Source organism: Oncorhynchus mykiss, chromosome 2 (assembly GCF_057628025.1).
Source record: "Oncorhynchus mykiss isolate SJ-2025 chromosome 2, ASM5762802v1, whole genome shotgun sequence".
Classification (NCBI taxonomy): domain Eukaryota; kingdom Metazoa; phylum Chordata; class Actinopteri; order Salmoniformes; family Salmonidae; genus Oncorhynchus; species Oncorhynchus mykiss.
This window is the reverse complement of record NC_143023.1, coordinates 1882801-1901646: the sequence shown is the minus strand read 5'-3', so window position 1 is coordinate 1901646 and position 18846 is coordinate 1882801. Positions and strand designations below refer to the sequence as shown.

Here is an 18846-nt window from a genome sequence, read left to right as displayed (position 1 = left end):
CTGCTAAAGGTGTTTCTGACGTGTATTGACTCAGGGGGAGTGAATAGTTATCTAATCAAGATATATTAGGGTTTTCATTAACCTCTAAAAAAAATTGTATTTTTAAATTTCACTTTGACAGAATATTTTATGTAGATCATTGACATTTTTTTTTAAATAATTAAATCCATTTTGATCCCACTTCGTGAAGAAATCCAAGGGGGTGAATACTTATGATAGGCAGATATCGTGTATGGATATTTCATGAACAATCGTCTCACTTGGGTGAGAGACTACTTGCTTTGACAGCCGAACACTGAAAGTGGGCCCTGCCACGGCTCGTTGTGTTGCTATTCCTGTCTGGTAGCACACAGCGTCAGGCTCGTATGAATAAAATGAATAGAGATTAACACATGGAATATAAACATGGTAGATGAGATCTGGGCGAGAGTCAGCGAACCACACACTGTATAAATCAAGGATGTGTGGAGGTACGACAGTCACAAGCCTAAGTGCCTCGGTAATAAGACTTCAAATAGGTATTTCAAGGGACATTGAAAAAAAAACAGAAGGGTGATTGTGAACCTGGAAGTTATTCCTTGTGACACCTGTATGGTTTAAAAAGCAGAAGTCACAACACACACACACAGAGAGGCTAGAACATCTGTTTGTCTTTATTTATATGTACGTTAACACAATGTCAAGTCAAATGTTATATTAAAAATCAGACCTTTTTTTACAACAACTCTCTACCCATAATGCTTCACCGGTCATCACACCAGTAGTTACGGCAACCCACCGGTGAATCCTAACTACGGGATGGAGCCTCTATGCAGTATCAATCTTGTGTATAATTATGAACCATCCGGAACATTCTCAGAGTGGAGGATGTCAACACCTTGACTATTATTCATGGACTTTGGACAGGTCTTATATCATTGGAATCAATCTCACTTTGGACAGTATTGGTTGCTAACAAACTCAACATGAAAACGTTTCCAAAGCATTGACAGAAAGAATTCTTCATAAATATACAAACTGCAGAGCAGACAGACAGCATCAACAACAAAACATTATTGGATCATTCTGAAATAGGAGGAACAGTGTGATTTTTCCATCCTGACTGTTAGATCAGATCAACCAGAGAGACTCTGTTGAGGAACACGTATCTGTAAGAGATTTATTTTCCCTACATACAGGTGAACGGAGGCCTTTAGACACACCTTGCCAATCTGCCTCGTAGTCGTTACACAGGTCACTTAGGGCCTAGGATGACCTCCTGTCTCCTGCCCCTTCGTTGATCTAGTTCCTCCCGTTGGGGCAATGAGCATCCCAACCGGATGTACAATACACACACTGTAATGCCCCGTGAGTAGCCCTCACTCCCCCTGCCACCCTCCGTGACCCCTAGCCCCTGCTACCGAACCAATCCTGTAGATCTGAGAGGATTGGACAGGTGGAAGCAACATGTTCAGGGGTCAGGGGTCAATTTGGAACCTACATGCTGGTTGGTAGTTTTTGTGAGCGGTTCTTAGCCGCCACCCCTGTCCTCTGGTACTCCAGCTTCTCCTTGATGTACTCCTGCTTGCACTCCTCGAAGAACGCCGAGTCTCTGTAGCTGAGAGAGAGTGGTGAACAGAAGACAGTTATCATTAGAACACTGAGTCAGTATGAACAACAGTTATCATTAGAACTAGTATGAAGAACAGTTATCATTAGAACACTGAGTCAGTATGAACAACAGTTATCATTAGAACTAGTATGAACAACAGTTATCATTAGAACTAGTATGAACAACAGTTATCATTAGAACTAGTATGAACAACAGTTATCATTAGAACTAGTATGAACAACAGTTATCATTAGAACACTGAGTCAGTATGAACAACAGTTATCATTAGAACACTGAGTCAGTATGAACAACAGTTATCATTAGAACTAGTATGAACAACAGTTATCATTAGAACACTGAGTCAGTATGAACAACAGTTATCATTAGAACTAGTATGAACAACAGTTATCATTAGAACTAGTATGAACAACAGTTATCATTAGAACTAGTATGAACAACAGTTATCATTAGAACTAGTATGAACAACATAACAGAAAACAAATAAATGTATTGTACTTCATATAATTTGTTTGGTCTTAAAACGGTTATAAAACATGAAATGTATTTGTTTTAAACTGTAAATAAAATACATGTTTTACGAAGTCTCATTGATGACATGAGGTGTGAGTTAGTTGACTCACTGTACGGTCAGACACTCCTTCAGGGCAGCGTTCTGATCCCGACACTTGAACACCATCAGGAAACCAGTCTCTTTACAGCAGTGGTTGAACGCTGAAACCAGATGGATGGAAGGAGACACAGATTTAGCCAGTAAATTACCACCATCAGGAAACCAGTCTCTTTACAACAGTGGTTGAACGCTGAAACCAGATGGATGGAAGGAGACACAGATTTAGCCAGTAAATTACCACCATCAGGAAACCAGTCTCTTTACAGCAGTGGTTGAACGCTGAAACCAGATGGATGGAAGGAGACACAGATTTAGCCAATAAATTACCACCATCAGGAAACCAGTCTCTTTACAGCAGTGGTTGAACGCTGAAACCAGATGGATGGAAGGAGACACAGATTTAGCCAGTAAATTACCACCATCAGGAAACCAGTCTCTTTACAACAGTGGTTGAACGCTGAAACCAGATGGATGGAAGGAGACACAGATTTAGCCAGTAAATTACCACCATCAGGAAACCAGTCTCTTTACAACAGTGGTTGAACGCTGAAACCAGATAGATGGAAGGAGACAGATTTAGCCAGTAAATTACCACCATCAGGAAACCAGTCTCTTTACAACAGTGGTTGAACGCTGAAACCAGATAGATGGAAGGAGACAGATTTAGCCAGTAAATTACCACCATCAGGAAACCAGTCTCTTTACAGCAGTGGTTGAACCCTGAAACCAGATAGATGGAAGGAGACAGATTTAGCCAGTAAATTACCACCATCAGGAAACCAGTCTCTTTACAGCAGTGGTTGAACGCTGAAACCAGATAGATGGAAGGAGACAGATTTAGCCAGTAAATTACCACCATCAGGAAACCAGTCTCTTTACAGCAGTGGTTGAACGCTGAAACCAGATAGATGGAAGGAGACAGATTTAGCCAGTAAATTACCACCATCAGGAAACCAGTCTCTTTACAGCAGTGGTTGAACCCTGAAACCAGATAGATGGAAGGAGACAGATTTAGCCAGTAAATTACCACCATCAGGAAACCAGTCTCTTTACAGCAGTGGTTGAACCCTGAAACCAGATAGATGGAAGGAGACATATATTTAGCCAGTGGATCAGAGTAGTCTTGAAATCCAAACTTAAATCACAAAAACCAGACTGAATTAGTGAAAGTAAAAGAATCGCAAAACGCAGCGTGATTCAGTTTGGATTCCCAAGCTATGATACCGTTAAGACAAGGGCCTTTTAAAAAGCAACCAGGGTAAGAGCCCCAGTCTAAACAGGTCATGTCTCTTTCAAATCTGTCCCCCTCTGTCAATCTGAGTGTCGCCACAGGCTGAGAGAGAGAGAGAGAGAGAGAGGGGACAGCCAACCATACTGTCTCTGCTAGGCCTCTCTGCCACACGGTGACAAGCCTGGTCAGAGTAGATACCACCGTAGTGGGTACTGACAGGCCTCTTATCTTACCACAGCCCCAGTGTCTCCTCTTCCACCAGGCTGAGATAAAAAAAGGAGACTACATCATATCTATTCATACCTGTGGTTGGTGTTTCTGTCCACATTGGCACCAGTGTAACTATCTGTCTGTCATGGTCCATTATAACGGTCCTTCACACAGACCAGGCCTATCTGTCTGGCATGGTCCATTATAACTGTCCCTCACACAGACCAGGCCTATCTGTCTGGCACGGTCCATTATAACTGTCCCTCACACAGACCAGGCCTATCTGTCTGACATGGTCCATTATAACTGTCCCTCACACAGACCAGGCCTATCTGTCTGGCATGGTCCATTATAACGGTCCCTCACACAGACCAGGCCTATCTGTCTGGCATGGTCCATTATAACTGTCCCTCACACAGACCAGGCCTATCTGGCTGACATGGTCCATTATAACGGTCCCTCACACAGACCAGGCCTAGCTGTCTGGCATGGTCCATTATAACGGTCCTTCACACAGACCAGGCCTATCTGTCTGGCACGGTCCATTATAACGGTTCTTCACACAGACCAGGCCTATCTGTCTGGCATGGTCCATTATAACGGTCCCTCACACACAGACCAGGCCTATCTGTCTGACATGGTCCATTATAACTGTCCCTCACACAGACCAGGCCTATCTGTCTGGCATGGTCCATTATAACTGTCCCTCACACAGACCAGGCCTATCTGTCTGGCATGGTCCATTATAACTGTCCCTCACACAGACCAGGCCTATCTGTCTGGCATGGTCCATTATAACTGTCCCTCACACAGACCAGGCCTATCTGTCTGGCATGGTCCATTATAACGGTCCCTCACACAGACCAGGCCTATCTGTCTGGCATGGTCCATTATAACTGTCCCTCACACAGACCAGGCCTATCTGGCTGACATGGTCCATTATAACGGTCCCTCACACAGACCAGGCCTAGCTGTCTGGCATGGTCCATTATAACGGTCCTTCACACAGACCAGGCCTATCTGTCTGGCACGGTCCATTATAACGGTTCTTCACACAGACCAGGCCTATCTGTCTGGCATGGTCCATTATAACTGTCCCTCACACACAGACCAGGCCTATCTGTCTGGCATGGTCCATTATAACGGTCCCTCACACAGACCAGGCCTATCTGTCTGGCATGGTCCATTATAACGGTCCCTCACACAGACCAGGCCTATCTGTCTGGCATGGTCCATTATAACGGTCCTTCACACAGACCAGGCCTATCTGGCTGACATGGTCCATTATAACGGTCCCTCACACAGACCAGGCCTATCTGTCTGGCATGGTCCATTATAACGGTCCCTCACACAGACCAGGCCTATCTGTCTGACATGGTCCATTATAACGGTCCCTCACACAGACCAGGCCTATCTGTCTGGCATGGTCCATTATAACGGTCCCTCACACAGACCAGGCCTATCTGTCTGACATGGTCCATTATAACGGTCCCTCACACAGACCAGGCCTATCTGTCTGGCATGGTCCATTATAACTGTCCCTCACACACAGACCAGGCCTATCTGTCTGGCATGGTCCATTATAACTGTCCCTCACACAGACCAGGCCTATCTGTCTGGCATGGTCCATTATAACTGTCCCTCACACAGACCAGGCCTATCTGTCTGGCATGGTCCATTATAACTGTCCCTCACACAGACCAGGCCTATCTGGCTGACATGGTCCATTATAACGGTCCCTCACACAGACCAGGCCTATCTGTCTGACATGGTCCATTATAACGGTCCTTCACACAGACCAGGCCTAGCTGTCTGACATGGTCCATTATAACTGTCCCTCACACAGACCAGGCCTATCTGTCTGGCATGGTCCATTATAACTGTCCCTCACACAGACCAGGCCTATCTGTCTGACATGGTCCATTATAACGGTCCCTCACACAGACCAGGCCTATCTGGCTGACATGGTCCATTATAACGGTCCCTCACACAGACCAGGCCTATCTGTCTGACATGGTCCATTATAACTGTCCCTCACACAGACCAGGCCTATCTGTCTGGCATGGTCCATTATAACTGTCCCTCACACAGACCAGGCCTATCTGTCTGGCATGGTCCATTATAACGGTCCCTCACACAGACCAGGCCTATCTGTCTGGCATGGTCCATTATAACTGTCCCTCACACAGACCAGGCCTATCTGGCTGACATGGTCCATTATAACGGTCCCTCACACAGACCAGGCCTAGCTGTCTGGCATGGTCCATTATAACGGTCCTTCACACAGACCAGGCCTATCTGTCTGGCACGGTCCATTATAACGGTTCTTCACACAGACCAGGCCTATCTGTCTGGCATGGTCCATTATAACGGTTCTTCACACAGACCAGGCCTATCTGTCTGGCATGGTCCATTATAACTGTCCCTCACACACAGACCAGGCCTATCTGTCTGGCATGGTCCATTATAACGGTCCCTCACACAGACCAGGCCTATCTGTCTGGCATGGTCCATTATAACGGTCCCTCACACAGACCAGGCCTATCTGTCTGGCATGGTCCATTATAACGGTCCTTCACACAGACCAGGCCTATCTGGCTGACATGGTCCATTATAACGGTCCCTCACACAGACCAGGCCTATCTGTCTGGCATGGTCCATTATAACGGTCCTTCACACAGACCAGGCCTATCTGTCTGGCATGGTCCATTATAACGGTCCTTCACACAGACCAGGCCTATCTGTCTGGCATGGTCCATTATAACGGTCCCTCACACAGACCAGGCCTATCTGTCTGACATGGTCCATTATAACTGTCCCTCACACAGACCAGGCCTATCTGGCTGACATGGTCCATTATAACTGTCCCTCACACAGACCAGGCCTATCTGTCTGACATGGTCCATTATAACTGTTCCTCACACAGACCAGGCCTAGCTGTCTGACATGGTCCATTATAACGGTCCTTCACACAGACCAGGCCTATCTGTCTGACATGGTCCATTATAACTGTCCCTCACACAGACCAGGCCTATCTGTCTGGCATGGTCCATTATAACTGTCCCTCACACAGACCAGGCCTATCTGTCTGGCATGGTCCATTATAACTGTCCCTCACACAGACCAGGCCTATCTGTCTGGCATGGTCCATTATAACTGTCCCTCACACAGACCAGGCCTATCTGTCTGACATGGTCCATTATAACGGTCCCTCACACAGACCAGGCCTATCTGGCTGACATGGTCCATTATAACGGTCCCTCACACAGACCAGGCCTATCTGTCTGACATGGTCCATTATAACTGTCCCTCACACAGACCAGGCCTATCTGTCTGGCATGGTCCATTATAACTGTCCCTCACACAGACCAGGCCTATCTGTCTGGCATGGTCCATTATAACGGTCCCTCACACAGACCAGGCCTATCTGTCTGGCATGGTCCATTATAACTGTCCCTCACACAGACCAGGCCTATCTGGCTGACATGGTCCATTATAACGGTCCCTCACACAGACCAGGCCTAGCTGTCTGGCATGGTCCATTATAACGGTCCTTCACACAGACCAGGCCTATCTGTCTGGCACGGTCCATTATAACGGTTCTTCACACAGACCAGGCCTATCTGTCTGGCATGGTCCATTATAACTGTCCCTCACACACAGACCAGGCCTATCTGTCTGGCATGGTCCATTATAACGGTCCCTCACACAGACCAGGCCTATCTGTCTGGCATGGTCCATTATAACGGTCCCTCACACAGACCAGGCCTATCTGTCTGGCATGGTCCATTATAACGGTCCTTCACACAGACCAGGCCTATCTGGCTGACATGGTCCATTATAACGGTCCCTCACACAGACCAGGCCTATCTGTCTGGCATGGTCCATTATAACGGTCCTTCACACAGACCAGGCCTATCTGTCTGGCATGGTCCATTATAACGGTCCTTCACACAGACCAGGCCTATCTGTCTGGCATGGTCCATTATAACGGTCCCTCACACAGACCAGGCCTATCTGTCTGACATGGTCCATTATAACTGTCCCTCACACAGACCAGGCCTATCTGGCTGACATGGTCCATTATAACTGTCCCTCACACAGACCAGGCCTATCTGTCTGACATGGTCCATTATAACTGTTCCTCACACAGACCAGGCCTAGCTGTCTGACATGGTCCATTATAACGGTCCTTCACACAGACCAGGCCTATCTGTCTGACATGGTCCATTATAACTGTCCCTCACACAGACCAGGCCTATCTGTCTGGCATGGTCCATTATAACTGTCCCTCACACAGACCAGGCCTATCTGTCTGGCATGGTCCATTATAACTGTCCCTCACACACAGACCAGGCCTATCTGTCTGGCATGGTCCATTATAACTGTCCCTCACACAGACCAGGCCTATCTGGCTATTAATATGAATGGAAAAGAGCAGCAATCTAAACTATTCACACAGAGGAGAGGCCCTACATATAGAATAGTGCTGAGCCAATAGGGGTTTCTGTTCACACAGAGGAGAGGCCCTACATATAGAATAGTGCTGAGCCAATAGGGGTTTCTATTCACACGGAGGCCACACATATAGAATAGTGCTGAGCCAATAGGGCTTTCTATTCACACAGAGGAGAGGCCCTACATATAGAATAGTGCTGAGCCAATAGGGCTTTCTATTCACACAGAGGCCCTACATATATAATAGTGCTGAGCCAATAGGGCTTTCTATTCACACGGAGGCCACACATATAGAATAGTGCTGAGCCAATAGGGCTTTCTATTCACACAGAGGAGAGGACATACATATAGAATAGTGCTGAGACAATAGGGCTTTCTATTCACACAGAGGAGAGGCCATACATATAGAATAGTGCTGAGCCAATAGGGCTTTCTATTCAAACAGAGGAGAGGCCATACATATAGATTAGTGCTGAGCCAATAGGGCTTTCTGTTCACACAGAGGAGAGGCCATACATATAGAATAGTGCTGAGACAATAGGGCTTTCTGTTCACACAGAGGAGAGGCCATACATATAGAATAGTGCTGAGACAATAGGGCTTTCTGTTCACACAGAGGAGAGGCCATACATATAGAATAGTGCTGAGACAATAGGGCTTTCTATTCACACAGAGGAGAGGCCATACATATAGAATAGTGCTGAGACAATAGGGCTTTCTGTTCACACAGAGGAGAGGCCATACATATAGAATAGAGCTGAGCCATTAGGGCTTTCTATTCACACAGAGGAGAGGTCATACATATAGAATAGTGCTGAGCCAATAGGGCTTTCTATTCACACAGAGGAGAGGCCATACATATAGAATAGAGCTGAGCCATTAGGGCTTTCTATTCACACATAGGCCATACATATAGAATAGAGCTGAGCCATTAGGGATTTCTGTTCACACAGAGGAGAGGCCATACATATAGAATAGAGCTGAGCCATTAGGGCTTTCTATTCACACAGAGGAGAGGTCATACATATAGAATAGTGCTGAGCCAATAGGGCTTTCTATTCAAACAGAGGAGAGGCCATACATATAGATTAGTGCTGAGCCAATAGGGCTTTCTGTTCACACAGAGGAGAGGCCATACATATAGAATAGTGCTGAGACAATAGGGCTTTCTGTTCACACAGAGAAGAGGCCATACATATAGAATAGTGCTGAGACAATAGGGCTTTCTGTTCACACAGAGGAGAGGCCATACATATAGAATAGTGCTGAGACAATAGGGCTTTCTATTCACACAGAGGAGAGGCCATACATATAGAATAGTGCTGAGACAATAGGGCTTTCTGTTCACACAGAGGAGAGGCCATACATATAGAATAGAGCTGAGCCATTAGGGCTTTCTATTCACACAGAGGAGAGGCCATACATATAGAATAGAGCTGAGCCATTAGGGCTTTCTATTCACACATAGGCCATACATATAGAATAGTGCTGAGACAATAGGGATTTCTGTTCACACAGAGGAGAGGCCATACATATAGAATAGAGCTGAGCCATTAGGGCTTTCTATTCACACAGAGGAGAGGTCATACATATAGAATAGTGCTGAGCCAATAGGGCTTTCTATTCACACAGAGGAGAGGCCATACATATAGAATAGAGCTGAGCCATTAGGGCTTTCTATTCACACAGAGGCCATACATATAGAATAGTGCTGAGCCAATAGGGCTTTCTATTCACACAGAGGAGAGGCCATACATATAGAATAGTGCTGAGCCAATAGGGCTTTCTATTCACACAGAGGACAGGCCATACATATAGAATAGTGCTGAGCCAATAGGGCTTTCTATTCACACAGAGGAGAGGTCATACATATAGAATAGTGCTGAGCCAATAGGGCTTTCTATTCACACAGAGGAGAGGCCATACATTTAGAATAGTGCTGAGCCAATAGGGCTTTCTATTCACACAGAGGACAGGCCATACATATAGAATAGTGCTGAGCCAACAGGGCTTTCTATTCACACAGAGGCCCTACATATAGAATAGTGCTGAGCCAATAGGGCTTTCTATTCACACAGAGGAGAGGCCATACATATAGAATAGTGCTGAGCCAATAGGGCTTTCTATTCACACAGAGGCCATACATACAGAGTAGTGCTGAGCAAATAGGGCTTTTTTGGAGGTTAGTTCAGTTTCGGTTGCATTTTATTTAAACAATCATCACGGTTTTGGGTTTTGATAACGTATTATGAAATAATGTCACAATGATTTAGTGAAAATAGTAAACATTCAACTTCCAAAACCTCTAAAATATGATATTGTCTGTCTCTGTCAGGCCCACGTTGGGTCGACATCAATAGAACAGGAAATTACAATGAAAGAAATACAATATTTCAGTTGCGTATTTTACTTAGTTTTTATTTGATAACTGTTCTTTTACATTCTTTAAAGTAAAATCATCTGATCTCTGCTCAGGCATTAGCAGCCAGCCAGGCCATCTAGCGCTATGTGCTCTCCATACTGTACGGCCTTTAGTCTGATTTCTTTCATGAATTATTTGGGCTCCCCCAAAAAAACAAACTAAATGGAATTCAAGTAATTGAACCGACATCGGTCAAGTAGTTGTTTAATAACCGGAAGAAATAGGAAATGGCTGTTAAATCGCTCAACACTAATGATCTATAGTTACGCTGAATGACGTACAGAACTCTGTAAACCAACGAGGTCTATAGTTACGCTGAATGACGTACAGAACTCTGTAAACCAACGAGGTCTATAGTTACGCTGAATGACATACAGAACTCTGTAAACCAACCAGGTCTATAGTTACGCTGAATGACATACAGAACTCTGTAAACCAACCAGGTCTATAGTTACGCTGAATGACGTACAGAACTCTGTAAACCAACCAGGTCTATAGTTACGCTGAATGACGTACAGAACTCTGTAAACCAACGAGGTCTATAGTTACGCTGAATGACGTACAGAACTCTGTAAACCAACGAGGTCTATAGTTACTATGAATAACGTACAGAACGCTGTAAACCAACGAGGTCTATAGTTACTATGACTAACGTACAGAACTCTGTAAACCAACGAGGTCTATAGTTACTCTGAATGACATACAGAACTCTGTAAACCAACCAGGTCTATATTGACTCTAAATAACGTACAGAACTCTGTAAACCAACCAGGTCTATAGTTACTATGAATAACGTACAGAACTCTGTAAACCAATGAGGTCTATAGTTACTATGAATAACGTACAGAACTCTGTAACCCAACAAGGTCTATTGTTACTATGAATAACGTACAGAACTCTGTAAACCAACGAGGTCTATATTGACCTTAAATAACGTACAGAACTCAGTAAACCAACGAGGTCTATATTGACTCTAAATAACGTACAGAACTCTGTAAACCAACCAGGTCTATAGTTACTCTGAATGACGTACAGAGCTCGGTGTGTCTCTTTTAGTTTGACCGTAGAAGACACATTTAGGGCTGAGATGTTCGACTTAAAAGACTCTCCTTTTCTAACCATTTCATTAAAAAAAAGACATGATGTTTGCCAAAAAGCAGTTGAGACCCTGACAAACAGCTGAGTGCAAAGTGAATCATACAGAGGTGGAGTTGGCCATTAGACTACAGAGATTTTCTAAAAACACCAAGATATTCCCTGTCAATCCTTTCTAACTGATATCAAGGTGTTGTGGATGAAAAGGTGCCATTGTGTTGGTGGTGTTAAAGAGGTGCTGAAGGGTCCTGGCCTCGTCTCTTCATGCTGTTAGCCAGACTTTAATTAGCCTCGCCCCCCCCCCCCCCCCCCCCCCCCCGTCTCCAGTGTCTCATAAACAACAATGGAACGCATCCCAAAATGACAATGTATCCTAACCCCTACGAAGTGCACAACCTTTTAGACCAGAGCCCTGCTCAACAGCAGTACACTGTATAGAGAATAGGGTGCCATTTGGGATGCAAACCCATCATGATAATCTCCCTGTTCTGATCAGCATGATTATCACCACGACTTGCTTTTCATCCCAACGCAGGAAAACCTGCAGAAGCAATTTGACGAGGCAGAACAGTGTGACTAATGTAAATCAGCAGAACAGAAACACAGAGGACTGTACTGGGGGGGTATCCCATCACACATCAGCAGTCACCCAATACAGTGACTGTAATCTCAGAGGACTGTACTGGGGGGGTATCCCATCACACATCAGCAGTCACGCAACACAGTGACTGTGATCTCAGAGGACTGTACTGGGGGGTATCCCATCACACATCTGCAGTCACCTAACACAGTGACTGATCTCAGAGGACTGTACTGGGGGGTATCCCATCACACATCAGCAGTCACCCAACACAGTGACTGATCTCAGAGGACTGTACTGGGGGGGTATCCCATCACACTTCAGCAGTCACCCAACACAGTGACTGATCTCAGAGGACTGTACTGGGGGGGTATCCCATCACACATCAGCAGTCACCCAACACAGTGACTGTGATCTCAGAGGACTGTATTGGGGGGGTACCCCATCACACATCAGCAGTCACCCAACACAGTGACTGTGATCTCAGAGGACTGTACTGGGGGGGTATCCCATCACACATCAGCAGTCACCCAACACAGTGACTGTGATCTCAGAGGACTGTACTGGGGGGGGGTACCCCATCACACATCAGCAGTCACCCAACACAGTGACAGAAAGGACCATAGTGACAGTGATCTCAGAGGCAGCCTCCCAACTGACACCCTATTCCCTATATAGTGCACTACTATAGACCAGAGCCCTATTCCCTATATAGTGCACTACTATAGACCAGAGCCCTATTCCCTATATAGTGCACTAATTTTAACCAGGGCCCATTAGGGAATAGGGTACCACGTGGGACGTACACATTATCCAGTGATCTCCACTAGAGACTACGTGGTAGTGAGAGGAAGAGGACTTCGGGAGGAGGAGGTATGAAGTAGTGAGGGATTATCACAACCCCCCCCCCCTCCACTAAAATTATAATCTCCTAATCCGAGTCCCCAGACAAAACTGACATCAATCACCTCTACATAATCATATACAGTGGGGTGAACAAGTATTTGATACACTGCCGATGTTGCAGGTTTTCCTACTTACAAAGCATGTAGAGGTCTGTCATTTTTATCATAGGTACACTTCAACTGTGAGAGACGGAATCTAAAACAAAAATCCAGAAAATCACACTAATTTTAAGTAATTAATTAGCATTTTATTGCATGACATAAGTATTTGATATATCAGAAAAGCAGAACTTAATATTTGGTACAGAAACCTGTGTTTGCAATTACAGAGATCATACGTTTCCTGTAGTTCTTGACCAGGTTTGCACACACTGCAGCAGGGATTTTGGCCCACTCCTCCATACAGACCTTCTCCAGATCCTTCAGGTTTCGGGGCTGTCGCTGGGCAATACGGACTTTTAGTTCCCTCCAAAGATTTTCTATTGGTTCAGGTCTGGAGACTGGCTAGGCCACTCCAGGACCTTGAGATGCTTCTTACGGAGCCACTCCTTAGTTGCCCTGGCTGTGTGTTTCGGGTCGTTGTCATGCTGGAAGACCCAGCCACGACCCATCTTCAATGCTCTTACTGAGGGAAGGAGGTTGTTGGCCAAGATCTCACGATACATGGCCCCATCCATCCTCCCCTCAATACGGTGCAGTTGTCCTGTCCCCTTTGCAGAAAAGCATCCCCAAAGAATGATGTTTCCACCTCCATGCTTCACGGTTGGGATGGTGTTCTTGGGGTTGTACTCATCCTTCTTCTTCCTCCAAACACGGCGAGTGGAGTTTAGACCAAAAAGCTCTATTTTTGTCTCATCAGACCACATGACCTTCTCCCATTCCTACTCTGTTTTAGATTCCGTCTCTCACAGTTGAAGTGTACCTATGATAAAAAATTACAGACCTCTACATGCTTTGTAAGTAGGTAAACCTGCAAAATCGGCAGTGTTTCAAATACTTGTTCTCCCCACTGTATGTGATGAGATACGGAGAGCTGACTGTTCTGAAGTAGCTGATCTCATAAGTGCAGTACTGAGGACACGTGTGACTGTTCTGAAGTAGCTGATCTAATCAGTGCAGTACTGAGGACACGTGTGACTGTTCTGAAGTAGCTGATCTAATCAGTGCAGTACTGAGGACACGTGTGACTGTTCTGAAGTAGCTGATCTAATCAGTGCAGTACTGAGGACACGCGTGACTGTTCTGAAGTAGCTGATCTAATCAGTGCAGTACTGAGGACACGTGTGACTGTTCTGAAGTAGCTGATCTAATCAGTGCAGTACTGAGGACACGTGTGACTGTTCTGAAGGTGCTGATCTAATCAGTGCAGTACTGAGGACACGTATGACTGTTCTGAAGTAGCTGATCTAATCAGTGCAGTACTGAGGAGTAAGGACACACGTGTCAGAACCAGGTCAGAACCAGGGCAGAACCAGGTCAGAACCAGGGCAGAACCAGAGCAAACAGCCACTGCAGGCATCAGTAATACAAATAGAGTGGTATGCAGGCAATACAGCAGCTGGGGCGGAGGTGTGAAAAGGAGGGGGCAGAGAGGAGACCAGAAGGGGATTTCCACAGCCCTGCCACCTCGAGGGCTGTGCCTCTCTGGGCGAGCAGCAGCAGGCGTGTCGCCTCAGAGGATGAAGAGGACAGACTTTAGGCCTAACCACAATCGAAGCACCAAGAGTTGCTGTTGGGCAATCCCACAGTAACAGAATGATGCAGAGCCGTTTTCACTTTTAAAATGGACGCCTAACAAAAAAACAATGATTGCTAACTTCAAAAAAACAAACAATACAACTCTATGCACAATTACTTTTAACGATTTTCAAAATAATATTTTTACAACAACAAAAAAACACATTTACTTGAACAGTGCAGATGTACATTTTGGTAACAGACTGACGGTTTGTGCTGCTGGTGCCATGCACTGTTCCTCAAGAAAATGTGTTTTTGTAAAAAATAAAAAATAAATATAAAAAAATGTTTTAAATGGTGGAAATTGTTAAAAGTAGTTTTATGCATCGAGTTGTAATGGTTTGTTTAACTTTTCAATCATTGTTCTTTTGTTTGACATAGATTCTTTTAAAGTGAAAAAAAAAAAAAGAATTCGGAGTCTCAGCATCTCTCCGTTGCCGTGGAAATGCCCTGCAACAACATTACAGCAGCGACCCCCCCCCCCCCCAGAGACTCCGTATGGTTAAAAATAAATAACCATGTGGATGCCGGCAGCATAAAGTGAATTTAGAGATGTTAACAAAAACATTTATAACCGCAGTCTGTTTCAAGTCTCTTCCTGTAAAAAGAAAAGGAGAACACGTTTCTGTTAGGCCCGACGTGTTGAGCTATAACACAATCACATCAGCAGCCTCTACTCCTTATAATAAAAGGCACCATTAACACTGCTATTAAAAAAAAAAAAAGGCGTTGGGGACAGAAAAGAGGAAGTGGTATCAAGAGGAATATTCATATTTAACCACCATATCAGGTTTGGTCGAGATAGAAAATGCCTTGACTGTCTTTTTTTCCCCCCTTCATCAGGTCATCTACTTCTGACTGGTTTTCAGACCGGGCATGACAGCCAGATGAACGCAACAGAAAAACCACAAATATACACAACAGGGGAGGTGTCCATTAATACTCTGTCTTGGCTCAGGGCATTAATAGGGCCTTTGCTTGAGCTTGTAACTGGGAAGGTAGAGACCTCAGCAACCCGACAATGTGTGTAAACAGCGGAGGTGAACTTTGGATATACAGTTGAAGTCAGAAGTTTACAGACACTTACTTAGGTTGGAGTCATTAAACCTTGTTTTTCAACCACTCCACAAGTTTCTTGTTAACAAAGTATAGTTTTGGCAAGTCGGTTAGGACATCTACTTTGTGCATGACACAAGTAATCTTTCCAACAATTGTTTACAGACAAATTATTTCACTGTATCACAATTCCAGTGGGTCAGCAGTTTACATTCACTAAGTTGACCTTGCCTTTAAACAGCTTGGAAAATTCCAGAAAATTATGTCATAGCTTTAGAAGCTTCTGATAGGCTAATTGACATCATTTGAGTCAATTGGAGGTGTACCTGTGGATGTATTTCAAGGCCTACCTTCAAACTCAGTGCCTCTTTGCTTGACATCATGGGAAAATCTAAAGAAATCAGCCAAGACCCCAGAAATGTATTTTTAGACCTCCACAAGTCTGGTTCATCCTTGGGAGCAATTTCCAAACGCCTGAAGGTACCACATTCATCTGTACAAACAATAGTACGCAAGTATAAACACCATGGGGCCATGCAGCCGTCATACCGCTCAGGAAGGAGACGCGTTCTGTCTCCTAGAAATGAACGTACTTTGTGTGAAAAGTACAAATCAATCCCAGAACAACAGCAAAGGACCTTGTGAAGATGCTGGAGGAAACAGGTACAAAAGTATTTATATCCACAGTAAAACGAGTCCTAAATCGACATAACCTGAAAGGCCGCTCAGCAAGGAAGAAGCCACTGCTCCAAAACAGCCATAAAAAAGCCACACTACGGTTTGCAACTGCACATGGGGACAAAGATCGTACTTTTTTGAGAAATGTCCTCTGGTCTGATGAAACAAAAATAGAACTGTTTGCCATAATTACCATCATTATGTTTGGAGGAAAAAGGGGGAGGCTTGCAAGCAGAGGAACACCATCCCAACCGTGAAGCACGGGGGTGGCAGCATCATGTTGTGGGGGTGCTTTGCTGCAGGAGGGACTAGTGCACTTCACAAAATAGATGGTGTCATGAGGGAGGAAAATTATGTGGATATATTGAAGCAACATCTCAAGACATCAGTCAGGAAGTTAAAGCTTGGTCGCAAATGGGTCTTCCAGATGGACAATGACTCCAAGCATACTTCCAAAGCTGTGAAAAAATGGCTTAAGGACAACAAAGTCAAGGTATTGGAGGGCCATCACAAAGCCCTGACCTCAATCCTATAGAACATTTATGGGCAGAACTGAAAAAGCATGTGCGAGCAAGGAGGCCTACAAACCTGACTCAGTTACACCAGCTCTGTCAGGAGGAATGGGCCAAAATTCACCCAATTTATTGTGAGAAGCTTGTGGAAGGCTACCCGAAACATTTGACCCAAGTTAAACAATGTAAAGGCAATGCTACCAAATACTAATTGAGTGTATGTAAACTTCTGACCCACTGGGAATGTGATGAAAGAAATAAAAGCTGAAATAAATCACTCTCTCGAATATTATTCTGACTTCTCACATTCTTAAAATAAAGTGGTGATCCTAACTGACCTAAAACAGGACATGTTTCCTTGGATTAAAATGTCAGGGATTATGAAAAACGGAGTTTGAATGCATTTGTCTAAGGTGTATGCAAACTTCTGACTTCAACTGTATCTCTGTGACCATCTTGGGTTCCAGCCCATATATCTTGGGTTCCAGCCCATATAGCCTGGGTGCCACAAGACTGTAAGCCCGCTGACCTAAAGCCTAAGCATTTGTTCAGGTTAGCTAACACAAGTTTTTATTAAATCTCAGATATTCACCTGTAACCTTTTCAGCACAGAGCTCCTTGGCTTTCTCCCTCACCATCTTGGGGATGAGTACATCCGTCTCCACATGCCTCAGGAAAGGCTCCTCTGGAACACAACCCAATAACACACACACACACACACATCAGTCATAGCTACCCTGCTGTACCAGGGCTAGCATATCCATCAAAGTAACTAGCTAAACAGCTAGTTAACAACATCTAGCTCACCCAGACGTTTCTGAGGACGCAAACAATGAACGTCGAAGATTAGAAGTATAATAGCTAAAACAATTAGTGAGTATGTCAGAAAACAATTTAAAGAGGTCGACGTAGATAGCTCTCTAAATATCCAAAATGACAGCTACGTGACTTGTAGATAAATAAAACTCAGTTATAAGTTCAAGTTGAATCGGCTACGACACTTGCTTACCATGATAACAACAAGAAGGCCCCGCCGCACACCGTTAAAGCTCCCAATCCACCGCTTTACTGACGACGTTTCGATTCGACGAAGATCCGGGTCGGGATGGAAACGTTGTCGGTGAATTGGGAGCTTTAACAGTGTGCGGCGGGGCCTTCTTGTTGTTCACTAGACGTTGTTAGCCCAGAACCTAACGTTATGTTTTTAAAGATGTGCGTATGACCACACACTTTTCTACAGATGCTTTACAACTATACCGATGCCGTAAAAGCGACATAGGAAAATGATACTCAACATATTGTCTATACAATACCTGCTTTGGTTGCTTCCATAATTATCAGCAGTGTTGCTAAATCAAAACATTACAAAACAGAAGCAAAGTGACCTCTCTTCTTTACCACGTTACTTCCGGGTGCGTCACTCAACTGTGGAACGAACTACAATGCCCACAATTCTCCACAACTCTAAACTACAAAGGGCTTGTTTGGAAGCGTGTACAACTTAAAAACGTGTATTACATTGTCCATCACGCATAACTATCAAGTTAAATAATGGTTCCGTTATCATTTTTAAATGAGACTGGATCTACCAAGTGAATAACTCCATGTACTGTCTTCAACAACAAATGAAGAGTTGACAGTGGCAGCTCACCTGATATCCAACAGACTTTCATCCTCCAGTACTTGGTGTTAACGACTTGGTATAAGATAGAAATAACAACATTCACCTCGAAGTACCTC

At 44.6% G+C, this 18846-nt stretch overlaps 1 protein-coding gene across 1 annotated transcript; it reads right to left on the bottom strand.

Moving 5' to 3' along the window:
- Nucleotides 1–635: 635 nt before the first annotated feature.
- On the bottom strand, nt 636–18556 carry LOC149984749 (COX assembly mitochondrial protein homolog). Its single transcript, XM_090215924.1, has 4 exons — nt 18420–18556; nt 17699–17791; nt 2233–2323; nt 636–1597 (listed from the first exon to the last, which is right to left on the bottom strand). Exons 1-4 carry the CDS (start codon nt 18436–18438, stop codon nt 1477–1479), a joined length of 324 nt encoding a protein of 107 aa, XP_090072050.1. The 5' UTR covers nt 18439–18556; the 3' UTR covers nt 636–1476.
- Between the last annotated feature and the right edge of the window lie 290 nt (nt 18557–18846).